General features: G+C 39.8%; 2 protein-coding genes across 7 annotated transcripts in view; both read right to left on the reverse strand.

The window, feature by feature from the left end:
* Positions 1-292: 292 nt before the first annotated feature.
* Positions 293-20,765, reverse strand: cnstb (consortin, connexin sorting protein b). 4 transcript variants are annotated; one of them, XM_042391405.1, is made up of 11 exons: positions 20,489-20,765; positions 13,421-14,010; positions 11,753-11,862; positions 8,865-8,895; positions 7,405-7,491; positions 7,143-7,248; positions 6,244-6,265; positions 6,090-6,159; positions 5,381-5,649; positions 2,079-2,223; positions 293-1,942 (listed from the first exon to the last, which is right to left on the reverse strand). In XM_042391405.1, exons 2-11 carry the CDS (start codon positions 13,506-13,508, stop codon positions 1,734-1,736), a joined length of 1,137 nt encoding a protein of 378 aa, XP_042247339.1. In that variant the 5' UTR covers positions 13,509-14,010; positions 20,489-20,765; the 3' UTR covers positions 293-1,733. The 4 variants fall into 4 exon arrangements, with proteins under 4 accessions (XP_042247339.1, XP_042247342.1, XP_042247340.1 ...); XM_042391408.1 differs by lacking the exon at positions 20,489-20,765 and adding an exon at positions 16,217-16,237; XM_042391406.1 differs by lacking the exon at positions 20,489-20,765 and adding an exon at positions 15,767-15,856.
* A 2,433-nt stretch (positions 20,766-23,198) lies between these two features.
* Positions 23,199-26,242, reverse strand: part of kif26bb (kinesin family member 26Bb) — a 32,807-nt gene continuing 29,763 nt past the window's right edge. For 2 of the 3 annotated variants that reach the window (XM_042391253.1, XM_042391252.1), the window contains one exon: positions 25,105-25,248. In XM_042391253.1, coding sequence (XP_042247187.1) covers positions 25,194-25,248 — 55 coding nt within the window. In that variant the 3' untranslated portion in view covers positions 25,105-25,193. Of the gene's footprint in view, positions 25,249-26,242 lie in introns of all 3 variants that reach the window. The other variant, XM_042391251.1, reaches the window with a different exon arrangement.

Here is a 26,242-nt window from a genome sequence, read left to right on the forward strand (position 1 = left end):
AAACAAAGCAATGGATAAAGGAACATGCTGATTTTCTCCATTCCAATAAAATGTAGTGTTTACAGGCGTAATTTCTGTTGTGATACCTGTGCCAGTCAGGAAACACAAACTGTTGGTCCATAAAGCTCTGCTTTTGGACAAAATGATACTAAAACAGCGCAACACCTGACATTAAACTTCCAATGCAGTTAAAAGAAGCCTCAAGATTGTGTTTGTAACCCAATAAAACATTTAGAGCCAGGTGTAAATAAACACATGAACACTCAGTACAGATGAGTTCTATTCACAGTAATAATTTACTCCATCTTCAATTTATTGTTATTCATTGTTCATTTATTGTTGATGTACTTTTGAATGTGAGCTGGTGTCCTATGCAGATACAATCCACACACGCATGCTTTGGGCTTTTAATATCAGGGTGTAACTGTTTGCACACTGCAGGAGGAGTCTGGATATGATCATAAATCCAGATACAGAACAGGAATTTTGTTGTGACACACTTAAGGATGAACATGAAAACACTGGAGCACCAAAAGTATAAACACAGCTGTAAGAGCCTGAGTTTGTGGAGCGGCTGTAAGATGACTGTACTGCATACTGATGACTACGCTGAAATGCATTGATGTAAGGTGTCAGACTTGATGTCTTCATACCGAGAGCTGCACTCTTCCTGAACCTACACGTACAGCATCATTCATATAGGCTGTGCTCTGTTTTTAATAGGGCACTTTGTACATATAACAATATCACATATAAAGTATAATCTTTATGAACTGGTCGCCTTAAGATGGTAGGAGGAATGTTGAGAGTAAGAACTTGTACTGAGGTAAAAATGCATTTATGAAATGATCCTTTCCAGGATAATAAAGGCTCATCTGTATCTGGAATCAGTGTTTTGTAAAAAGTAACAAAATCTTTCTGTCCTTTTTTCAAAATGTGTAACACCTGTATAATATGTTTGATATAGCTGTACAGCCCTATGGTATATTAATTTAGCAGAGATATTAATATTACAAAATTAAAAGGAAAAAAATAATCATTTGGCCCAATCAGTCAAAAAAAAACAACAAAAAAAACACACACACACGTATGATCCTAATGATTATAATGACAGCTTCTCTCTGTATAAGTCAAAATAAAACCAAAACTGGACAGAACAATAAAGCTTCTGGAACAAAAAAGACAAAATTATCTACAACCACTAACTGCTATAAAAGAGAAGGAAACTAATACACAGATAAACTATTTTTTTCTGTTAAAATATAAATATCATTGAAAGTTGTGAGCCCTCTTGTGTGGTCTCTGTAAGGGTCAGTTTAAGATGAAATATCCACACAGACAGTAGTAAACAAGAGTTTTCTTTTTTTTTTTTGAACTCTCATTTCACAACATGCACACGTCATGACATTTTTTTTTTCTTCTGACTTGAAGAAATGTGACAGTTTTTACTGTTTGTTGTTGCTTCGAGCACCTGGTCAGTTATACATAAATCTTTGTCCGTTTTCATCAAATTCACAAGTCTTAGCAAGCCAACGAAGGTGAGCTCTTTTGCTGACTGTAGAAGAAATCGAAGCATTAAATAATCTGGATGGCAGCATCAGATTACTGCCTGTATGTCCCAGTCTAAGCTCAGGAACTTTCTTGGCTTCACCGTCTCTCTCCCTCTATTGTACACTGTCCAGTATAAAACAAATGTCTGACATAGCTCTTGTCTGGATTACAGATGAAAGGGTCTAAGTCCGGAGGTGCAGCCAGTGTCCGAGCCCTTCGAAGAACCTCCGAACGTTCATGACATAGAAGTCGACGTTGTGAGTGAAGTCGGTGCAAATGTTGGAGTAAGTGTCCACCAGGGTGCAGTAGAAAGCAGTCCCGCCTATGCTGATCACCACGGTGACCAGACACAGCAGCAGCAGGATCAGGCAGGAGTCTCCACCTACCTCATCTACACAGTAAGAAATAGAGAACAGATGTAATATCCTTCTTCATGGTGTCAGAATATTATGAACGTTTGTCTCATTGCACACAGATTTCACCAGAGTACAAGAATGTGTTGACATTATAGATGAGCTAAACTGTACCTTGTTCAATGCCATCGTCTGGCTCACTGAAGCGAACTTTGCGTTTGGAGCTCTGTTTCTTTGCTATGTCGCTCGGGGGAGGCAGTCCGTCCAGCGACGCTCTCCTCCTCTTCAAGATAGAGACCAGACCATCAGGGCAGGAACTCTAAAGGACACAAAACACAGAAAGGCTAAGTCTGCTTTCCTATAGTCAACAAATTACATTAAATACATTCTGAAATGAAGCTATGTATGTTTTAGAAAATTACTGAGTCTCTTTCAAAGATTGATATCTTCAGTAGCAACCAATGGGCAGCCAGAAGTCACACATTGTTGGTTTTGGTCTCCTGGGAGTGGCCAACAATAACAAAAATAAACATATCTCCAGCCTTCTACTTTGAGTAAGTGCAAGTGGTCAACAAGCATGTACAGTATTATGACTGAACTTCTGAACTATGCTGTTGTTGGCCGAAGAAGGCTGAGGTTGACGTTTGTCTGTCTATAAATCTCATACATACCTTCCTGCAACAGATCCACACTGACGTCCTCTCTCTATGGATGTTAAAGACAATACTAAAAGATTCTGAATATACAAAATATTATTCAAGCATATCTAAATTGCTTCACTAATTAATGCTGGCTTAAATGATCTATTGTTAGTTGTATAATATTGCACAAAAGTAGTCAAAAGTGGAATTAATATAAATATTAGATTATATAAAGAGGTGGACATTCATAAGTCAGATAATACCTGCATCTGGGATGTTGACAAGTCATGAATAACCAGGTTTTTTATGTTCCCAAATATCCCAAACATGATTAAAACCAGAATAAGACTCATAACAGGCATAAAAAAGTACTAAATGACGGACTACATGATGTTTATGACATGACAGAGATCCAGAAGTGAAGTAAAGTTGAATGAAACTAAATGTAACCTAAAATATTATGAAAAAATACCCATAATTTGAATAAAATGTTAGAATAAAAAGATAAATCCCCTCAGGGGCACCAATGGATGTCTGGCCTAAAGGGAAATGACAAGAAAAGGCCTCTGTTGGAAAGATGCAACACTGAACACGCATTGAACCTCTGATCAATGTTCAAATTGTAGTTACACTGTACGGTCAACAGAGGTCAGTAATAAGGGAGACATGATCTTAGTAGAGCTTTAAACACCACCCAATCTAATGAAAATCTTTTGACCCGATCATAATCTCCAAACAAACCACAGAGCAGAAACAACAACACGCAGCACAGTCATATGCTGACGAGTGAAACTGAGTAATTTCTCAAGCTGTCAGCCTCATCTGCTTCCATAATTTATAGGTCAATTATTCAGCGAGGTCAGTGGGTCAGTGGCATGCTGGATATTGCGCTGGCAGATTGGCAGATTGGGGTGTCATGTCTTACTGTTAGATTACAAGTTAAGCCCCTGTCAAATCAGGATTTTGTTTTCAGTTTTACCACTGTGAAAATTGTGATGTCAAAGAGAAAATCCTGGTGCGGTTTGAGAAGACTGACGAACACAAAGCAATATCTGTGAGTGCGATCAGGAGCAACTTTCTCCCACACCAGATGTAAGCTCTGGCACCCCTCCATAGAAAATTGATTCGGTGAAGATAATAAAGGTGAATGTGAAAGCAACCACAGCTGAATTTGTGGTTAAGGAGAACATTATTTTGAATATAAAGTATTATATGGGTCCAAAAATTTCACATTCAGTGTCTCCAACTGTCTCAAACTACATCAGTAGCATTCATTTATATATAAATAAGAATAAAATGTATTTATATTTCATAAATTATTGACAGTAACTGTCTTTATTAGATAAATAAGGCTACATGTTTGAATCAAGTTGTACTTCTTTTGAATATATCATCGAAAGTCCTGTTTTTGATCAAATATTGGAATCAAAATGTAAGATATTCACAGTTTTGTTGAAGCAGGATGGTAATAACGATCATATAATAATACAGGAAGCTGTCAAATACAAATAGTATTTACAGGAAGATTTTCTAAAGTCATGATTGTAACACAAGGTTGTATAAGATAGTGGTATTGATACATGGACATTAGCAGAGGCTCTGAGTCCTGGCTGGTCGATTGCCAGATGGAAATAAACTGCAGCAAACAGCTGAACCAACAGAAACATTCTCAACTACAAAGCAGCATAAAAAAATTCACCATCCACAACCGAAGAACATGTCTTTCATATATTTCGAGTGTTTTATTGTGCTCTCCCGGGCTTCTGAAAGGACACTGTGGCCTTTTCACAAATCACACTGTCAACAAAGTGATCTATTATATAGGCCATAAACTACTGCTGCCGCTGCCACTGCTGCTGCTGCAGCTCCGTTTTGTTCAGCAGGTCGCTGCTTTTGCCAGCTGAGGACTGAATGAGCATAAGCTGCCAGACAAAATGGCCTGTTTTGTGGCTTCACATGTTTCTGTTAGTTCAGCCTGTTTGCTAATGTTCATTTTTGTTGGGAAAGCCACCAGCTGTGTACAGGACTAATTGCCTCAGCTGATGCGTCAACACCGCTACCACACCACATTTTGTCAAAAACTACAAATGATTCCTAAGTTTGATAAGAGTTTTTTTTACTATGCTTTCTATTTTGGCAGACTGAACTTCATCAGGATTTCCCTTTTATAATGTTACTAAGAAAGATAGGTAATAGAGTGCTTGAAAAAAAAATGGGACTCACTGCAAAAGAAAGGAGTACCACCCATACCCCACCCAGTCAAACCTCAACTGGATTGCATAACATTCATGATCCTGACCCCATCAAGCGAGGCCTTCTTGTTTGGAATAGCTCTGATTTCAACCCCACCTCTAGGAAGAACCAGGCCCCTTCAGCTCAGAGTTTCAGCCAGGACATGATGTCTTGTCTCTGGCCCCGGCTCAATAATCTAGCACATTTGGCAGGGTAGATTTCCTAAGTGTCAGGCCACACCAGTGAACATGGGTGGGGGGTTTTTGAACGTAGAGAGAGATCGGCGATGATCTCACAAAGGGACCACAGAGATCATCTGTGGGAGTGTCCCAGCAAAGACAAAGAGCTGTGGGTCAGGACGTGGTGCTTGAACAAATAGAGTCTCATTTTATGCAGGCGCAAAGTGTAATAGACACTAAAAACAAAAGAGATCAGGGAGAGGAAGGAAGGAACGACATATGCATGCATGGAGAGGAGAAAGGAAAGGAAAGAAGGCAGGAAATTAAGATGAGAAAGATCAAGAGATGCAGGGAGAAATGAGAATATCAGATGTAAAGACAGACAAACACACGACAGACCAGCAGATGCAAAGTGTATTCGTACCCCTTCTGAGTGGGACAGCTTGGCCAGATCCTTGTCTGAAGCCTGGGGGACTCCCGTTGGCCACTCCACCTTCACCTCCTCCTCTGGCGTCTCCTCACACGGCTCCGCCTCCTCTTCTACTTCCTGCCCCTCCTCATACGCCTGTTCTTCCTCTCCATCCTCTTCTTCATCTTCCTGCTGGTGACCTGTCTGTGGTAACGACAGCTCTGATTCTGAGCTCATGCTTTGCTCTTCTTCTTCATCCTGGTGTGTGGTTTCAGGCTTGGTGACTGAAATGTGGAGGGAACAAAGGACATTGATAATGAATTACTGATAACTGATTTTTAATCTATTATGCACAAGCCTATCGGTCGGTTGGTCCACCACTTTGTTGCACACTCGACACTTTACTTTGTTTGTTATTTGTTACTTTGTCTTATAACTAAATACTTGCAAACTAAAGACCTTCCATCACCAGCCTCAACTATACCTTGTGTTTAGTGCTAATTCCCAGATGCTAACAAGCTAACACACTAAACTAATATAATCAACATGGCAAACATCACACCTGCTAAACAACAGCATGTTAACATTGTAATTGTAAGCATGTTAGCATGCTGACATGAGCATATGAGTACAGCCTCACAGAGCTGCTAGCACGGCTGTGGACTCTTGTCTTGTGTATTCTTTTGGTATTTTCTACTGTATGCAGAAAGTAATACATGTTTACCTGTTTCATGACAGGACTCTGGTGTCTCCTTTTTGCTCTGAATGTCTTCCTGCGTTGTATTCAGTGTGTTCTGTTGAATCAAAGATGAACAGTCGGATGAAATCTCTGATATTGATCTAAGATCAATATAGGAACGGGAGGGTTCACGTCTTACCTGTTCCACACTGATGGATGGTCTGAGTGATGCCAAAGAGAGGAAAACAGAGACAAAGAAACAAGACAGAGGAAGACCAGACAGAAAAGAGGAGAAAGAGAAAACAGAGAGGGACAGAGGAAGAGACAAGGTTAACATTGTGTGACTTAGCATATTAAAAAGTTTAAATATTCTGCAGGCCTTTATACGTAACAGGAGTTGGCATCAGTTCTCAAGCTGAATCAAATCCACCTGCACGCCTGTGGGCTGCAATAACATACCACAGGGGTCACAGCATAGGTGGGACACAACAGCGTCTGGCATGCAGACCTGTGGTATTTGTCTGTCTAGCGGAAGTCACTTCCCTGCGGAAATCTTTTCTGCTTGTCAGAAATACTGATTTTCCCATTCAGCCCCATGTGTTTCTGTATCCTCAGTGTGTCTTCATGCATTATCAGTGTGTTGGCCTGCTCTGTGACTCTTTAGTGCATCCAAAGATTGTAGCTGATTACACTGAAGCAAAATGGGTGCTAAAAGGTTTTTGCCTGTGGGTAATGGGAGGAAATGTGAACGGCATGAGAGGAATCTAGTTCAGATACTGAGAGTAGTTTAGTATGGGGATGTCTGCTGTCTGTGAATGAGCTGAGACATGAGAAAACTCCACATCAAAGACACAAATTTCCTGAATACATGCATTAATGACAAAGAAATGTTGAAAAGTGTGGAAAGTTTGCTGTTGTCTCCGATCCCCGCCCTGGGAAAGGAGTATTTTGGCTGTTCACAAGATAAAAAAGGCTGTTTATCAATTCATGTTTCTCCCTCATGGATCTGTCTGCCTCAGCAATAAAGAACAGGTACATCAGACACAAGAGCGCCTTGATTACATCTGATACATTTGTGCAGGTGCTGTGATGACTTACCCCAGGTGTGTCCTGCAGATCTGGCTCAGAGTCTCAATGTGTTTCTGACTGATGTCTGTATCAGCGGGCAAACTGCTCTCAGCGTTCCTCTCCCTCCATTGGCTCTCTGGGAACACATGTGGAGTACAAGTGTGTGCAAAATAAATGCATTTGCACTATTTTTCCTCTCTGTCTTTCACATTCATTTGGGAAAAACCCTAATAGCACAGAATCATATTTTGGTTTTAAGTCACTAATGACAAAAAACAGATGCATGCAGTACCCCAGTTCTCCTGCAGGCCCGCGAGGTTGGACAGCAGACGTTCGTGGTAGAGCTTCTCCAGCTGTAGGAACTGGATGGCCCATTGGTCTGGTGTCATTCCCATTTAAAGACACAACTCACACTAGTATGAAACCAGTCAGATTTTACACATGCAAAAATAGAAATGGATTTATGAGACATGCAGCACACATTTTAAAAACTGTTTCACAAAGCATAAGGGCTGCTAAGAGAGAAGACATTTATTCGTCAGCAACTAAGCTAAGACAGCAAAAGAATATATCAATATACTACTGGATTAAAACACACATTCAGCTCAAGTCAGCACAAGTTTTGATTTGTTACTGAGGTAACAAATAAATTACATTTTGAGCATTTAAGAGAGGCAGTTAAATAATAACTTCAGCAACATTATAAGCAAGGAATAGCAAAGAGTAGCTTGTTAGCATGCAGACATTTTCTAATGTCCTGATGGTGGCACTAGAGGAAACATTAAGGGATCAACAAATTTATGAGGATTCATTCATGTCTGAGGGGATTATAATATGATATGAAAATAGTGTTATCTACACCAACTGAAGCTGTACTAACATAACCGGTTGTGAAACTAGGTTACACAAATGTTTGCTGCGGGTTAGAGCTGTTTTTTCTCTGTTTAAGCAAGATGTTGTGTCATCTCAATAAAAATGTTTCCCAATCAACACCCCCGTTCGTTGTTGTGCACTCAACATTCACAGTCTGCGGTGCTTTTTCCTGCCAGACATGATTCTCTTTCTATGTCATGAATCCTCTCTAGCCATACGTTAAGCCTTCTCACTGTTTCTGTCTCTCATTCTCTCTCTCTTCCTTTACACAAAAACATGTAAACACACACCGTCCTCCTTGCAGCCAGACCAGCTGCTGTTGCCAAGCCGACAGCACAAACAGAGCCAGGGGGAAACTACTAATGCAAGCCCTCAAGGCTTTCAGCCAAAGTATGGGAAACACCCAGAAACTGAGATAGAAAACTACAGATAGAAAACGACAACAATGAGACAAACACAGATCGGATTGACAGAAAGATAAACGTCTAAATAAACAGAGAAAACATCAATAATTGAAATGAATATCTAATTTTGTGCTTACTTTGTCTGTATCTCTGTACCTTTGTCTCTTTAGAGTCCCATTCAAAATGCTTTGGCCTAAATCAGACCAGAACAGTCCCCCCGATGGAACAACAACTTGTAAAGCTCCAAATCTGCTCTGCTTGACGAATCCCATCGAAGGTAACCCCCCCCCCCCTTCAAACAACACAGATGGAAACACTCCAAAGTGGAGAGTGGAAAAATCTCTGCACCTTTTTTTTTTTTTTTTAATCATTACGTGTGCTAGTCTGGCTTAGTCACGACTCAGCTGGAAAATACTAGTGATTGGCAAATGTCACAATGCATAAAAACAGAAAAAGGAGGTCAGTGAAAGGATACAGTCTTCTTTGACTGAGTAGGCCACTGCGATCTGAAAAGACAGATAAGGGAATTGATTAACAGGAGGTGCTGATCTTTTGTGTTACCGTAACATAAAATAACAAGTCATGTGACATCATTTCAGGATGAAACACCGCCATTAACCCACGAAGCATCAAAGCAAAGTGTGACTTTAAACCGCGCCGCTGCTGTGCACTGAAAATGATGCCGTCAAACACTAATGAGGCTCCTCAACCAAAAGTTGATGGTTTTTTTTGTTTCACTAAATTCCTTCAAAGACGGGGATCACATGTTAGCATCATACCAAGAGGCAGAGCCATGCGGACAACCTTTGAGACATGAAGTCACATGCAACTACTTATGGTCCGGATTAACATGTCTCTCTCGCTTTTTTCCCATCAGACACTTTTACCTTTGTCTCCACAACCAGTTGGCTATATCACTGGTTCCCAAACTATGGCATAGTATTTAACTTTTCATGGTACCCACCCAGGCCTACTTACACATACATGAGCACCATTTTCAGCAAAAAAAATGACACCACTGATATTTCTTATAAGAATTCTGTTGTTTTTAAACTAACAAAATTGTGCTCTCGAGCTGGCACTATTACTGCGTCTGATAGCTTTTTCCTCCAGATGAAGCACTTAACTGTGCGTGCGTCAGTTAGCTTCTCGTTCCAATGAAAAGCTTTAAGCCAAGTAGTTTTCACTGCACAGCCTGATTTAGTTGTTTTGGTTCGGCCCTGGTTTGGTTATCTCAGATAACATTCGTGATAGCGTTTGTTTGATTTCTGTTTGCTGTGGCAAATCTTTCCGATCCTTGCTTGCTCTGACGTGCGTTAAATGTCGGAAAACATGTTGTGTTACTATGTCAACTGGCAACCTTAAGCTGTGATGTCACCGCTAATATTAACTGTGCACTAACAGCATCATTAAGAGGGTTTTTGAGAGAGTTTTTTTAAGTCTGTGATTTCAATGTTTATCGCTTATTTCTTGCAAATGAACAAATCTTGCAGCACCAGCGGTCTGTTTCTCCTCCTCAGATACTCAGTTTAGTTTTCTCTGACCCTAACTTTGTGGAGTACACCTCTGTCTCTTCAACAACCTGCAGTTCATGGCTATTTCTTAAGAAATAGTTATCCATAAATATGAAATGAAATATTTATCAGACCCTAGCTGTGATATGTTTGAGCATTTTTATGAACATGTTACTGTCAGTGTCCGTTACACAGGAGACATGTAAACAACAACCCTGTCACCTTTACACTTAGAAAACATTTACTCAGTAACAAAAAAGACTGTTCAGCCAGTTTGACTTTGAGATGGATGAGTTTATATGTGTAGCACTCTTTGAGACGAACCACAAAGTGCTCAGCATGAATAATAATGCAGCTTTCTCTCTGTGTGCATGATGGTCTGTACATTGAATCTCAATAAGAGATGTAAGAATATGAGCCGCTCTCATTGGATCAGTGGATCACACATTCACAGAGATAACAAAATAGACCGAACGTCTCACTTTTTCCACATAAAAGGAACCTGCTTCATCCACATATATCAGTTCTCTTGTAATTTAGTGGGGTTTTTTCTCCATTCTCTTATTTAATTGATTATGTTTGCCTTTGTCGGTGTATCCTGCATTTATCATAATCATGATTTACCAAGATACAAACCTTCCATCAAACCTACAAGAGAGCCTAAATTGGGTTGTTTTGGACACTCCTCTGCTGCTTTGATTTATTGTTGACTGACTTGTTGTTTTGGTATCTTTAGTTTTTTGACGAGCAAATTTAGGACATGAAATATTGGGTACATAAAAATAGCAGTTGCTAGCAGATATGACCAAATATGGACCTTTATGTCTCATAGAGTATAATAGACATGTTTTTTCTAAAAGTGGGCCTACATGCTGAACTTATTACCAGATACTCCACTGTCATGTGCTGCATTAAATGAGTTGTGTAGCCAGCATATTAATTGCTTAATTCTGCAAACCTTTTAAATTAATTTGTGCCACATGTGACTCTTAGTTACATGAGTAACACGTCATATAATTGCTTTTGTCAAATGAGTCTGATTACACTGCATTGCCTCTCCTTTTCTTTTCTTGGTTTTTGAAGAAAAACAGCTCTGCCTTTGTTCCATGATTACTGGAGTTGGCAGCAAAGCAAAATAAACTACAAGCTTCTCAGGCCACTGGAGTAGCTGAGACAAATTAATCATTTTGTCTGAGTGTTGTTAGGAAAACGTGGTCTACGCAGTGTTGCATGAGCAACATGAAACCACCGATCTTCAGCTGCGATCCTTTTCAACTTGAGACAGAACCAAACTATATTTATCACACATCTAATTAGCATGTCTTTTTGAACAGCGTAATTGTGATCCAAGGGAGGGGAGGCGGCATCAGACACAACACTAGACAAGTGAACAAAAGAGGGGAGGGTTACCAGTTCAAATCTCTGTGCTTGCAGAGTAGAGCATGTTCTCTTTTGCTTCATTTCCTACTGCGGATGTCTCCTTGAGCAATGCGGTTGCAGGGAACGGATAAGGTTTTCAGTCAGCGGACCTTTTTAAATTAAGAACCCAGTCCTCTAATATCACATCTCTAACAAGCTATTTTGATGTGTTTGAGGAACACCAGCTGTGGGACTTGTTTTAACAGACAAAACAGGGACTTGGGAATCAGGTCACACGGGAGAACTGCCGTTCGCACACATGCCGTAGATGTATGCGTACAGAAACATATGTAGTTGCATACACACCCACACATGAAGCCGTTCAGTCTGACTAAATAAAGGCACATATTCCCTCTGGATTTGAGAGATGAAAAAAATCCTCCTGCTTTCTCTCAAACATTCAACCACACACACAAACACACCTACACACCTGGTGCAGGGAGTGTGGCAGCAGCGTGTAGTCACTGTTTTCTCCGAGGGACTGCAGAGAGGCCAGCAGCTCTGTGCTGGGGCCCGGCGGTCCATCTCTAGAGACACTTCCTAGAAAAATACAAACACAAGCAAACAACATTAGAATGAAATGTACCTAATGTTTCAGAAATACACCTAAATTTGTAAACTCTATCACAGTATCTTTGCTGTGTACTGCATTTTCCAGACCAGTCAGCCTCTAAAAACAGTTGTATAATGTCTTCTGTGGCTATGGAGGAGCCTTGTCGACTCTGGGAAAATAACCCTGATGATGTCATTGTGATGTCAGCAGCATATGCTCAGGGAGACAACTTAATGTATACCAAACACTCTGCATTACAAACAGAAGAAATGGAGTTTGAAAGACATGGGCATTTACCAGAGAGGACAGGTCTCACAAAGCTGCTATTGGTTTGCATTATGGGAAATGTAGGATCCAGATTGCTATTCCTACATTAAGGAATAAAAATCAGGATATCTTCATATCTCGATATTTCTGTTGCAGAAAAGGAATAAAATACACTTGCTCGCTTGCAAAGACATGAAGATTAATATCATTTTCGTGTCTGCACAGTTAAATATGAAGCCAGTTTGCTTAGCTGAACATAAAGAAATTAGAAACAGGAAACAGTCAGCTTGACTGTGTTCACAGGTAACTTTAGGAAGTCACTGCACACAACAGCCCCATATAATGTGTTAATTAGTAAGCTTTAGAGGTGTTGGTAGACAGATTTTGTTAGTTTTGGACAGAACGAGACTAGATGTTTCTCCCTGTTTCCAGGTTTTATGCTAAGCTAAGCTAACTGCTAAGCTGTAGCCACATATTTACTGTACAGACATGTGAGTTGTATCAATCTTCTTATCTAACTCTCTGTAAGAATGCAAATAAGCGTATTTCACAAAATGTTAAACAATCTTTTTAACCAGCTTATTAAACACCAATAACTATTACACCGATTGTTACAACACACTGACAACCAGTGTGCCAGTGTGCTACCTTGTGTGTGTGTGTTGTGTGTGTGTGTGTGTGTGTGCGTGTGTGTCATGGCAGCCCCAGAAGACGTGGTAGATGCTAAAGCCGACTGACAAACAGGCTGTTAGCTCAGCAGGTTGCCATCGGTGACAGCCTGTCAGCTCCTCGCCTGCAGCCATTACTGTGACAATTATTCGCTATTAGCTGGAGTTGTACACTGCAACTGTTACATAACATAGCTTCTCAACTCCAGCTGTGTAGTACATTACAAACATCTAAGAGTATTGGCGGTGGCTTTCTTACAGCTTAGTATCATCCGGATCATCTTAAGCTCTGGTTTTCCAGCGCACTGTAACAGTATGTGGGAGAATTGTGGTCCACAGATGGATGATGAGCTTTGATTTGTTCTGAAAAGCTTTCAGTCAGCTACTGAATAATGTGTGTTGTCAGTCTAATGTGTCTCTCTGCTGTGCTATGAGATTTATAAAGACAGTCTAGGGTCATTTAAAGATGATTAACTATATCTGTGAGGCATTTTAATGAATGAGTAGTGCATTTTATTGTGTCATTACCATCCACTTTAGCTGATACTGCAGGAAAAAATACAAATTCCATGAGGTGCACATGGTGTAAAATAAAATAGACATATTGTACCTGTCACACTGTTGATGAACACCCCTTCCTCTTTCTGTGGAGTCGCAGTGTCAAGACCTTTCGGCGGGTTGGAGTTCTTGTTACCCATCACCTCTGTCACCTTGTCTTGTCTTTTCCTTCGAGTAAATGTTCCCCAAAGGCTGCTCTGAGACCCTCCAGTGGGCTGCCGCTGGGTCTCTTTTTTTTTGAGGGGGGCCCTCACTGAAAAAAAACCTTTCGGACTTTTATCTGCGTAAAAGAGCTTCCTCTGCGTGTGATAAGCAAATTACTTGGGAAAGTTTGTGTTGCTCTAAGCTCCCGGAAAGGATTCAAGGGCGTCTCTAGCACTGGAGAATGAGGTCTCTGCAGGTTTGGTTTGCGATCACTCTTAACGGAGCATGTGATTTAATCCTCCGTCACCTCTCCTGGGCGGTAAAGGATAGAGAGATGTGAAATGTCCACCATAGTCCACAAAGGACTTAGACCGTTGTGGAGGATGTAGGTCCTAGTTGTTGTAGACTTTCCCCAGCCTCTGTGTGGTTTATTGTGCCTTTTATCTCCCCTCTTACATGAAGGTATCAGAGTAGCTTCCTTTGAATGTTCCCAGCAAGCTGTCAAGAAAAATTGGGTACATTTTGAGAGAAAGAACATAACATATGCCTCATGCATGCAGTATGTTCTGAGAGGGAGAGGACACGTAAACAGAGAAAGAAGAGAGAGTTGAATGCAAAGAGAAGCAGCATTATTGGTGAAATGGCAGTTATGTCATTGACTGAAAGGGTTTTCTTTGTGTCTAAAGCATGACTGCCCATTGAGGCATGGCAGAGTGCTCCATTCTGAATAACTCCAGGGTTGAAAATAACTTCATAGTAGTCTATGGAGTAGAATAATTAGTAGTGAGTATGTTACAGCACTGACAGACAGAAAGCAGATACTATTTATAATCTTTTCTTCCACATTTCTCTACCAGGTTTAGATGTTTAGACATTTTTCCAGGAGCCATCAAATGTGAACGTTGGTTAAGCTTGCTGAATTTGTTTTTTAATCGAGAAAGGTGAATATTTTGTAATTTGGATTCAGGGTAAGAAGGGCACTGAGTAATGTGCATTTATTAATTTAATTCCCCAGGGATTTGTGAATGTGATTTATGTTAATTATGTGGCTGCTGCAATGAGATGGAAATTTGCCCTTTGAACAGAGGCCACCTTGTAAGCAAAAATCAGCCCCAGTAAAGTTGTCTGTGTTGAAGACATTGGCAGCCCTGCTCTGGTTAGTCCAGATATGGATTACTGCAAACTATCATAAACATAAGCTTCTGTCAAGATGTAATGTGAACACACCAATTCAAAAGAAGTGATTTTCAGCCAATCAGCTGATTTTTTTCAGCCTTTTATTATTTTTTCATCATCATCTGTCATGTCTATGTACCACTGGACCAAATCTTCTCCACATGTTGTAGAAGCCTCTAATGTATCCCCAAGCAGCAACCTCCAGGGCTGAAAAATGAAGCTAAAGCGGAAGTGCCAAAAACCGCAGTTCCTCAAATGGCCACTCGAGGCTGGCTCTAAAACCAAGTCAATCCCCATAGACCACCATGTTAAAATGCCTAAAATAAACATGTTTACAGCCTGGAACAAAAATTGGCTTTGGTCTCTATGGATAATTTCTGCAATCATGACAACAATACAGGGAGTGATTTTTTATATAACTGACCCCTTAAAATTTGTTTGTTGTCAAAGGCAAGTCGCTACCACGGTGACAACGTTGGTTAGGGCACGTAACCATGGCGTAACCTCAGATTCACAGAGTATAAGCATAGCTGTAGCCGTCACTATTTCAGTGTGTTTTCATGAAAGTAAATTGTAACATTTTTATCGCCTAAAAAAGTCTTGTTCAGCATTTGGTTGAACTACAAGACCCTCTAAGGAGTCAGATGTTCAGTTTTTTCCAATAAGTACATTTTGTTTTAATGGTTTTAAGCCTGTTTTTCGCTATCAAAAAATATCATTAGCACTAGCATTATCACAGTTAGCCCTAGACTGTAAATGCACCGTGCTAACCAAGCTATTAGCTGGCATTACGGTCAGCTCCACCCTCTTATCCAAATATGGTCACTTCTGGCTCAAAAAATCCAAGATGGCAACAGTCAAAATGCAAACTCAAGGCTTCAAAACGGGAGTCCACAAGCCAATGGGTGACGTCACATCCATTATTTTTTACAGTCAATGTGTATCCCCCCCCCAATATTATTACCAGATGATGCTGTTTCCCCCCTGTTTCAAGAGTCTACAACCACGCTAGCAGCTCTATGAGGCTAAACTTAGACACTTGGTACTTTCAGCTAAAAGCTAACATCAGCATACTAACCCCATGTCTAGACAGCAAATGTAGTGTGAGCAGCATGTCAGCAGGTGCAGTGTTGAGCGTAGGTCAACCGCATGTTGGAAGTACTCAGAGTCCAATACACATGACTGTAGTGACGGGCATAAAACGGAGGAAAGTAGCATAACTGAACACTTCAGGTTGCAGTTACACCCATGAGACGCAGCTGAGACACAAGCTTGCACAGAGCTGGTGCAGACAGCTACATAGATTACAACGAGAGTCTATCTGTTGCGTGTGACACAGGATAACATGTTCACAATGACAATGCTAACACGCTGCTGTTGCAAGTAATGTTTACCAACTTAGATTTTTACATACGCTTACTAACATTTGCATTAGCACTAAACGTAAAGTACAGCTTAGGCCGAAGGGAATGTCATTAGTTTTGCAGGTATTTATAGACGAAAGTATTTAACAAGTAGAAAATCTGACCTGATGATGCTAGAGGAAATGTTACAATTACAGTTACAGTTCATCCTTTGAGAGACATGAATGTCTGCACCAAATGTCATGGCAATCCATCCAAAAGTTGTTGAGATATTTAAGTTTAGTGGGCTGTACGATAGACAGACTGGCACTGCCATTGCTAATCATGCCCCTGCCCCTAGCATGGTGAAAAAATCTTAAGATTTGAGAAGCTGGACTAAACAATTAATCATAAAAAATAACTGCCAGATTAATTGATAATGAAAATAGAATGTTAGTAGCAGCATTCTATGGTTCAGATTATTACTGCAAACTAATTTAAATTGTAATAGGTTTTCTGTCAAGGTGAAATGTGAGTGGGGGAGGGGGGGGTCATAATCTAAGAGCTATTGGGCTAATAAGCAGATTTCCAGCCATGACTTGTCTGTTTACCATTGGACTCGTTAGTATTCTCTGCATGTTGTAGAACAACTTTATTTACCTTCCCAAATTCAGCACCTGATGATGCAAGAAAGACTACTTTCAGCCCCAGGAAACCTACTCATATATCATATATTGCATGAAATAGAGTATGTTAACATGGAAGCCAAAGTCTCCAATTACAAGCCTTTAGCTGCTGTTTTTATCCAGATTAACAATGCTTGACAATGTCGGATTTAACGTCTTGCCTACGGACATTTCACAGCAAGTTCACAAGGGTTTACCTGTAGCTGTCGACAAAAGGCTGACATTATTGGGATGAGTGACCTTTTACAGGGTTTTAACAGTCCTGTCACTTTGATTATTTCTATAAGAACATTTAGAAAAACCTGTCAATTTTCTTTTACAGAAGTTCCAATCTTCTTTTTTTCTTGCATTATAGATTCAGGGAGAGTTCCCTGTTTTTCCCACAACAGATAAACACCTGCATATATCTGTCTTGGCCTCTCTTGTGGGAACCAAATCACAAATGCTTGCAGTTTTGGTTCCACTTTATACACAAGCTCCTCTACACGCTTGCAAAAAAACCATGACTTCCTCTCTCCGCAGCATCAGTGGAGAATGGATAGGCAATGGCTGACATGCTGTAGATAAATATATTTCCGCTTCATGAAACTTACATTTTCAGCCTGAGTGGTCTGAGGGCATGAAAGCTGTGTGATACTATATGTTCACACAGCATGTTAGCAGTCATGTGAACATTGTGAATTCTATAACGTGGAATGTGACACAAAGTGCAAACGCTGGGAGCGGGGACTGACTCATAGGATGTGTAGAATAAAGCAGGGACACTAAGACAAAAAAATAAAATTGTACTTAAATACATTATGACAGTTGAAGGTTTGCTCCTACACTATTAGGTTTCTCCTGTGAATTGATGCATTCTATGTAAACTTGACTGTTTTTGCTCAAAATCATTACTTGGTAAACATTTAGTACCATACTACAAATTACAAGTACTTAACATTACTGCTGCCCAATTCTTCTTCATATCTTTCAGGCAATCATTAGTCATCCATTCCATTACAACAGTCAATTTCATTAAAGGAATAGTTCAACATTTTGGGAAATATGTCTTTTTTTGCTTTCTTGCCCAGAGTTAGGTGAGAAGATCAATACTGCTCTCATGTTTGTAAAGCTAGAGCCAGCAACCGGTTAGCTTATTTTAGCATGAAGACTAGAAACCAGACTGGCTGGTTGTCCAAAGGTAAATATAATAACCCTTTTCCATACATATGTGCTGGCTTGACTTGGTTTGACTAAGCGCGACAGGGATCTGCATCTGCATTACAAGAAGGCTACCTGCTTGAAGGTCTGTCGTTAAATGATGATGCACTTGTCTTGAGTTGATGATGTTTACTGTTTACTCAAGCCTCCAGGAAGTGTGCCAGGTTGTGACTAGTGGTCACAGGAGCGGCTGTAAAATGGTGGACACATTTTTTTGAGCATCACAACCCCTGTAAAATGACTCATTTCACTATCAGAATTTGATCCATTTGGTCCGATAACATTTGGAAAGTCTAGAAGAGCCACACGATTGAATCATTTTATCCCCATTCAAGTCAGCAGACGGCTAAATCAGGAGTTAACCAGCTCGTTCCTGAATGATGTCGAAGCCCATTTGACACCACTGCAAACTGCATAGAGGTGGGTCGGGTGCGCTTTGACCAGACTTTGGAGATTGTCCATCTTGGGCAAGACTCAGAGTGTTTAAATTGGAAATGGAAATGCAAATCAATACAGCACAGTTTGACTCAGCACGGCCAAAAGTGCCAATGGAAAAAGGCCATAAGTCACTGCAACCGGCTGGGAAAGAGTCTAGCTCATAACCCACTCATAACACTTTGTACAGATTAAAAAAATCAAGATATAACTTTGCTAATTAGAGTTTTAGAGGTGCAGGTAGGCTGATTTGACCTTGTGACCTTTGGACAGAGCCAGGCTAACTGTTTCTCCCTGTTCCCAGTATTTATGCTAGCTAACCGGCTCCTGGCTCAAACTTTGTGTTTACCCTACAAATATGAGAGTGGCATCAATCTTTAAATAAACTTTTCCCAAAATGTCAAACTACTCACTATAACACAACTTGAACATCATATTAGCCTTCTTTACCACATAACAAAGACAAAAATAAAAGCACACATGACTTCCATATCCTGTACTGCCTTAAGCAAAGTTTTTGATTTTTCAAACTGTACAGAAATAAGCTGAGAAGAGCAGCTGCCTTTAATGTAGAAAAACACATCAATCTGAAACACGCTGTGTAAATTTGCAGCAATATCACAATAATCTACAAGAATAATATACTGAAAAATGCAGAATATGGTCATTTGAATTTATTAATTTTGCCTATTATAATATTGCCTACTATCACCCTTTAACATATACTGAGCAGCTCACTGAGCAGAGCTTGACAACATCCCTGTCAGACTTCTCTTCACACCTCCTGTCACTCAACCGTATTCACACCAAGTCTTGTACTTTGTGACAACTGTGAACACTAAAGCTTACAGCTGCAATCTGCAGAAAAGCTCACAGGGGAAAAATAATGTAGGCAGCTTTTATGTTTCTGCACTTCTTTCTACACTTAGGCTAACTGTCTAATTGGTTTCAATTATGATTCTGATTCCTTGATTATGATTCATGCTCTGGATTATTGTAATGTAGCGTTTACATGACTTGGCCAAAACATGATTGCAGGGCCTCAGGGTGTCCAAAACCGCCAGACTTTTAACCAAATCACGAAGGCATAATTATATTTCCCCTATTTTAAGCGTCTCTTCACTGACTGCCTGTCCGTTTTAGAATTGATTCTAAAATTTTACTCTTGACTTTTAAGGCCCCGCTTGGCACCGAGCTACCTGGCTGAGCTTCTAAATCATTACTCACCAGCCTGTCGCTTGAGATCCTCTGATAAGACCCTGTTAGCTATTCTCCAATCAAGGCTGAAAGACTAAGGGTGACAGTGCTTTTGCTGTTAAGACTCCAACCCTTTGGAACAGCTTACCAGAGGAATTTAGACGAGGAAATTCACTGCCTTCTTTTAAATCGTCTCTCAAAACCTACTTCTACCATATGGCTTTTGCTTAATTATTTTACCTGTTACTTATTTTATCTGTTACTTTTATGTGTTACTTTCATCCATTATTTTATCATTACTTTTAACTGTTTATGCGTCATTTTATTTGTTGACTGTGATTTAATATTTGATTGTTTTCCTGCTTTCTTTTATTTGTCTTGTTTTGAAAAGTGCTATATAAATAAAGGTATTATTATTATTATTATCATTATTATTATTATTATTATTATCATTATTCCTGTCTGTTGATGAAACAAATGCCGCACAAGTGGGCGGCTGCGTGCGCGTGCGCGTGCACGTGTCTGCGTCGAGCACAGTGAACATGTGCGTCGGGGGCGCGTGCAGCTGACGCTTTAGTACACTAGGAAGCCTCGCGCCTCAATTAAAGGTTGTTTTTTTCCGCTTACATCAAATTTTCATGAGTTTCCCCCCTTTTTAACGTAACACTCACCACATGGAGCTTAAATGCGCTGTAACAGCGTGTCTGAAGTAGGTTATCGAGTTTATTGCGTTCATTTTTTTTATCGTTTTATCACTATTATAGCAATTCCTATAACACCCTACTCTTCATATAATAAGTGCTATGTTGCCATCCGTCTGAAATCCGTTGAAGCTTTTGATTGACAAGGGAAAAAACAACATAGAACCTGTTTATGTAAGTTAATGTCACATGTAAAAACGGGACATACAACACAGGACATGAGGATGGAGATACTCACTGCTGGATGGTGTCTGAACATGAACGCCCTGAAACAGCGTCGCGGTGTTTTCCGCTCTCCCTGTCGGCCTGCAGCAGGAGCCACAGAGACCTCAGCCTGCCATCTGTCCGTATCCGACACTCTCTCATGCTTCTTGTTTACGGTCCAATCCGGGGATTTTTTTTTTCTCTTCAGCTTCCCCCCTCGTTGCAAAAATATATATCCCTACATGTCATGTTTATTTATTTATTTATTTATTTCGCTCAAGCATGTGGTCGAGGCTGCCATCTTCTGGCAGATGTGTCATATTGGCTCCTTGGCTGTGTGTCAGCAGCGGTTATGTAACAGCAGATGAATGAGGCGGTCATATGATGGGGTGTTAAACTGATAAACCGTGCATTGGATTACAAGGGAAATAGTAAACATGTGCATCGTCTTTATGTTTTATTGTTCCTGTTACATAAACAGAAGATGGGAGGGGGGGGGGGGGGGATTGAATTTATCTTACGATGAGGTACATGTCAGACAATCACTATGCTTATAACCCCTCCTCAACGACAATAATACAATGTAAGCACAGTTTGACAAAGAGCTTAACAAAAAATAAGATTAACAACAAGATAATTAAACAATACCAAATGTGACAAAAAAGATGAATAATACATATCAAATAATAAGATATACAAAATCAGGACATCATAATGCCAATATTATTAAGACGTTTAAGGCCCATGGAACTGTTGCCAACATCCCCGGACGTGGTCGCAAGAGGAAAATTGGCCTGAGATTGAACAGGAGGGTCGCTCGAATGGTTGAGGAAGAACCAAGGAAAACTTAAATACAGATCCAAGCTGATCTTTAAGTTCAAGGTACAATAGTTTCAAGTCGCACCACATCCGTCGCTGTCTGAAAGAAAATGGGCTCCATGGTAGAAGACCCAGAAAGACCCCACTACTAAGAGGGAGACACAAAAACGCCAGACTGGACTTTGCTAAAATGTATGGTGACAACCCACAGTCCTTCTGCTTTAGACAGATGAAACAAAATTAGAGTTTTTTGGTAAATCACACCAACCCAAGCCATCAAACCTGAGAGAACTGGAGCGGTTTGCTCAAGAAGAATGGGTCAAAATACCAGTGGAGAAGTGAAGAAACCTTATTCAGAGTTACAGAAAACACTTGACTGCAGTTATTGCCCCCAAAGGCTGTGCTAGAAAATATTAAGTTAAGGGTGGATGGATGGATACATTCAACTTAATCCAGAGAGAATTTGTTTTTTCTTAAAAAAGGTGGAAGGGTATCAATACTTTCGGCCAAGTCTGTATGTACTTTTACTTAAGTAGGATTTTTCATGCAGGACTTTTACTTGTAATGATGTATTTTTACTTTGCTATATTGGTACTTTTACTTAAGTAAAGGATCTGAGTACTTCTTCCACCACTGTGTGTAAATCTATATAAAACCTTGAGAGTGTCACACACACTATGTCTGATCATTTCAGTGTAATGCCTTTCTAGAAAGAGTGGATTTTATTAGAAGAGCGTCAAGTAATGGAGAACCTCTTGGGATTTTAATTCTTGAATAAGAGACAAATACTTCTTGGTTTACTGTAGCAATTGTTTAAGTCCATCTGAGAAAAAAAAAATGTGTTCAAAATGCATTAAACATGAATGCATTGAATCATTTAATGACATTTAAATCTACTGATAATGATAACATCACACTGATACAAGATATTTTAAACGATGATCTAATAATCATTTTATTACTACATGTAGCACCATATGTATTTTTATATCTGAAAAAAAATCAGAAGACGTTATTCGTCTGTATTAGCTTCACATAATCAATTAAAAATACACAGCTGGTATGTAGGTTTGCAAAATTAATGACATTTTAATTTATGTTAACAAGATTACGTGATATTATCCAGCAGTTATCCACATTATCAGTTGCTACAAGGCTTTTAGTTTCCTTTGCTATCATTAAGATTCACAAAGTCTCAGAGGCAGAAATGGCACAACCATTTACCTTTTCCCTTGAGATATAAATATGAATGGGATGATATTGTTCTTGCGTTAACTAAATTGATAAAATACCAGAATCTTCATCCTGATATAGCTTCCGTTGTTTGAACTAATTAAAGCAAGATGAATTCATTTTTCCAAAAAATTCTATTCAGCCAAATAGGAAATAGTACTCACGCAATTACAGATTTAAATGACCCATGGTGTGTGTGTGCCCATATTTACGAGTGTGTGTGTGTGTATGTGTGCGTGCCATTCATCCTCGTCCCCTCTTTTCTAAATCTGAAACATACAGAGAGGCTATGAACTTAAAATAAGGCTAAACAATGAGGAAGTGGAGCAGAAAGAGAGGACGGGCAAAGTCAGGGAAGGAAGCATATGTGTGGTGTGTGCGTATGTGTGAGTGTCGCCAGTTTCTCTTTCTCTCTTGTAATGAGTCTGACATTATAATTGGGCTGCTTTAGGGCTGAACCCACTTCACTTCACTCGCCGTGGATGGCTTGAAAAGTCATCCCGCTGTTGTTCCTATATTGCATCACAACACAGAATTCTAACTCTCTCTCTCTTTGCACACACACGCATACATAATCATACAACCGTAAAACAACCATAAAACGTACGCCCTCCTTTCTGATCACTGCATACACACACACACACACACAAACAAAAATGTGATGGAAGCATGAGTAGGAACAGCATCATGACTTTAATGTTTGCAAATCAAAGGATGCACAGTTTGCAATGTCTATAATCACAGAAAAGAGCTGAGAGCGGTGGTCATATATTAACAGCGATGAACGACATGCTGATTAATAGGATTCACAAAACAGACATCCAGTGTGTGTGTGTGTGTGTGTGTGTGTGTGTGTGTGTGTGTGTTCCCTGTATGTTTAAATGCATTGATCTAGGTAGAAGACCTAGCATTGATTACTATGCATCAGTGCATCCTCTCTTATTGGCTAAATGACTTAAGAGCCACGAGGCTCTTCAGACTCGATGATGTTATTCCCTTAATGTAATTACTCCTCCATTACTCTGAGAGTAGAATCCACACTTTTTTGTATTCTGCCCCCAATTATTTAGCTACTAATGTTGTTCTTACTAATGTTTTAGAGGCCAAGTTTATTGATCATCCACCTATCCTGTAAAGAGAGTTTTAAAAAAATCACCATGGTGTTTTTCTTGGCACAAACTTAAACATTGAATCCTTCACTCTTCCTTTCAGACGGTTCAGTCACAGTTTTCTTTCCTGCTAAATTTTTTTTTTTTTTGCCACAAAAAACATTTTTTTTAATTACTGGAAGCACTCTTTACATTACTTTACAAGACTTGAGAATTGTATTTCTATATGTTGTTCAGCACCAAAATCTATATACAAAATGGCATCAGGGTAGCGTGGTATTCCCTTTTGAACACTAACTGCAATGGCCAAACTTCCTCTTCATCATGTCGTGTCAACTTTAAGGCAGACTATCTCTTCCATTAGTGTGAGACGTAAATTCTTGTTCCAATGAAACACAGGATTATGTGTAAGAACATATAAATAACTAAAGGAAAACAGTAATTCCAGTTAAGTGTAATGTAGTAAACTGTACTTGTACTTGTTTAATGTTTCTAAATAATTAACAGTCATCCGTCTGTGAACAGTGTGAACTTGTCAGGATTAAAGTGAAGTGTGAAGTGAAGGATGATGTCGAGGTGTGCTTTAAATCATCCCTAACATTGCATAAACAGAGTGAAATCAGATCCGTAACAAATCTACAAAAGTGCTTAATTTTGAGGCTGTAATGACCAGTTTGTCAACTAACTAAGAGAGAGTAGTTCTGCACACACGCTACGATATGCTATAAGTATCTACAGTAGTTACAGTATATCAGATATCAAGTGTACTGTCTGCAATAAACCCAAAGAAAGACTGAAGAGAAACAAGAACACATAGCCTCCTGGTTTATAACCTTAAAGCAGATTCTCTACCAGGAGAGGAAAATATTTGTCCTTGTTGCATTTGATGCTTCACTGAGCTGAACTGATTGTTTTGAATATACTGTACAGTACAATGCTAAAAAAAAAGCATATACAAACTGTGTTTTAAGGTTGTTTAAAGGACAAATAGATAAATTGCATATCATTATCGAGAGAAGAATACATTTTGAGGTCATGAAATGGTTTCAGCTGTCCGGCGGCCAAGACGCCGAAGTCCAAAATGTGTCTGCCGGATACAAATTGGATTGTAACAAGTAGCAGATCTTTGTAAGTGTCTGAAGAATTCCTGTCAGCTGTAAGACTGTAGCTCTGTCACTGACTCTGACCTTTGACCTCCCTGTGAGAGCAGGTAACATATTATTGTAAATTCGTCTAATCTGTAGCACCTGGTTTATCTGGCAGTTAAAAACATAAAGTTAAATTAAAATGTGGAGGGGGGGGGGTGCATATTTTTAATTTATCGTCCAAAAAAAAAAAATCATTGATAGACGGGGTAGCCCGGTTTACTTGAGGAAAAGCGATTGTTGGCCTTCCTTTACCTTAATTTAACTACTGTATGTCTCAATTCTCACTATAAATCACTTGAAGGTTTTCTGCTTTGTCGCTGTTCGCCGCCGCTTCTTATGCCGTCTCCTGGTGGCGGCATCGAAGCAGGTGACCATCATGACGTTGGCCTTGCAGAGGTTGACCCTGTTCTCCAGCCGAGCAGTCACCACCTCAAGGGCCTCCAGGTGCTCCAGGGAGTCCACCTCGAAAGTCTGCCATAGGTCGACTGGAGAGGGACAGTGACATAACACTTTAATTATCGTATGCTGACAATATTACCTTGTAGTTAAAGGGGATATGGGTTTTTTTATGTTATTTTTGCTGCCTCATAGCCAAAAGTTCCCATAAGGATGCTGAGATTTCTTAATTTCAAAACTCTGTTATGGCTCAAAACCACCCCAATAATTGTATTTCAAGACACTGTCATACTATAAGACTTGCTTTGCCTATGTTGCAATTTGAGTTTGTTGCCCTGCTCAGTCCTAAGACAAGGAGAGTGTTAAGTAGCTCAGTGCATATCTTGTTTGCAATCCATCTTGCATAAGAGCAAAGTAAAAATGTGATGTGGTATGATAGGAAATTACAAGTCATGCAAAGGACAATACTAAAGATGGCAATGAGGACTCAGTAGTACGGAGCCCTCCCGGGGTCAGTTGAGAAAAAAAAGATCCATGTGTAAATGTGTGTACTCGGTTTAGAAATCCGTGTGCACGGTTAATAGACCGTGTTCTCAGATTTATAATCTGTGCCCTCAAATTACAAATCCATGTCCATGGATTTGTAAACTGTGCCCTTGGATTTGCAATCCATGTGCTCAAACAACTTCTTTCTTCAGAGAACAGGGACCTTCATGCATGGAGCATTTCGACAGTGACCACATCCGCCAAATAAGTCCAATTTATCTTAGATTTAAGGGTAGATTTAATGCTATATTGTGTTGTGCATTGGACATTTCACAGCTTTGTTCTGTTCTCTGAAGGGCATGGATTCGTAATTCAAGGGCACGGATTATGAATCCGAGAGCACGGTTTATAAACTGTGCCAAAGATTTCTAAACTGAGAGTACAGATTTACACATGGGTCTTTCTCTCTCAGCTGATCCCAGGGGGCCTCCGTACCGTAGGATACTTCCCCCTGCTGAACTGTTTTCACACAGCAAGCTAATTTGTTAGATTTTTACATTCCTGAGCTGAACTTTTGTGACAACCTCTAGTTACTAT

This window comes from Thunnus maccoyii, chromosome 17 (assembly GCF_910596095.1).
Source record: "Thunnus maccoyii chromosome 17, fThuMac1.1, whole genome shotgun sequence".
NCBI classification, from domain to species: Eukaryota; Metazoa; Chordata; class Actinopteri; order Scombriformes; family Scombridae; genus Thunnus; species Thunnus maccoyii.

Excerpts from the sequence above, each read along its gene's own strand:
- cnstb (XM_042391405.1), bottom strand. The coding sequence starts at position 13,508 with ATGGGTAACAAGAACTCCAACCCGCCGAAAGGTCTTGACACTGCGACT. Across the intron at positions 8,896-11,752 it reads TGCCACACTCCCTGCACCAG|ATCGCAGTGGCCTACTCAGT; the intron begins GTGTGTAGGTGT and ends CTGTCTTTTCAG. Across the intron at positions 7,249-7,404 it reads GGGCCTGCAGGAGAACTGGG|AGAGCCAATGGAGGGAGAGG; the intron begins GTACTGCATGCA and ends ATGTGTTCCCAG.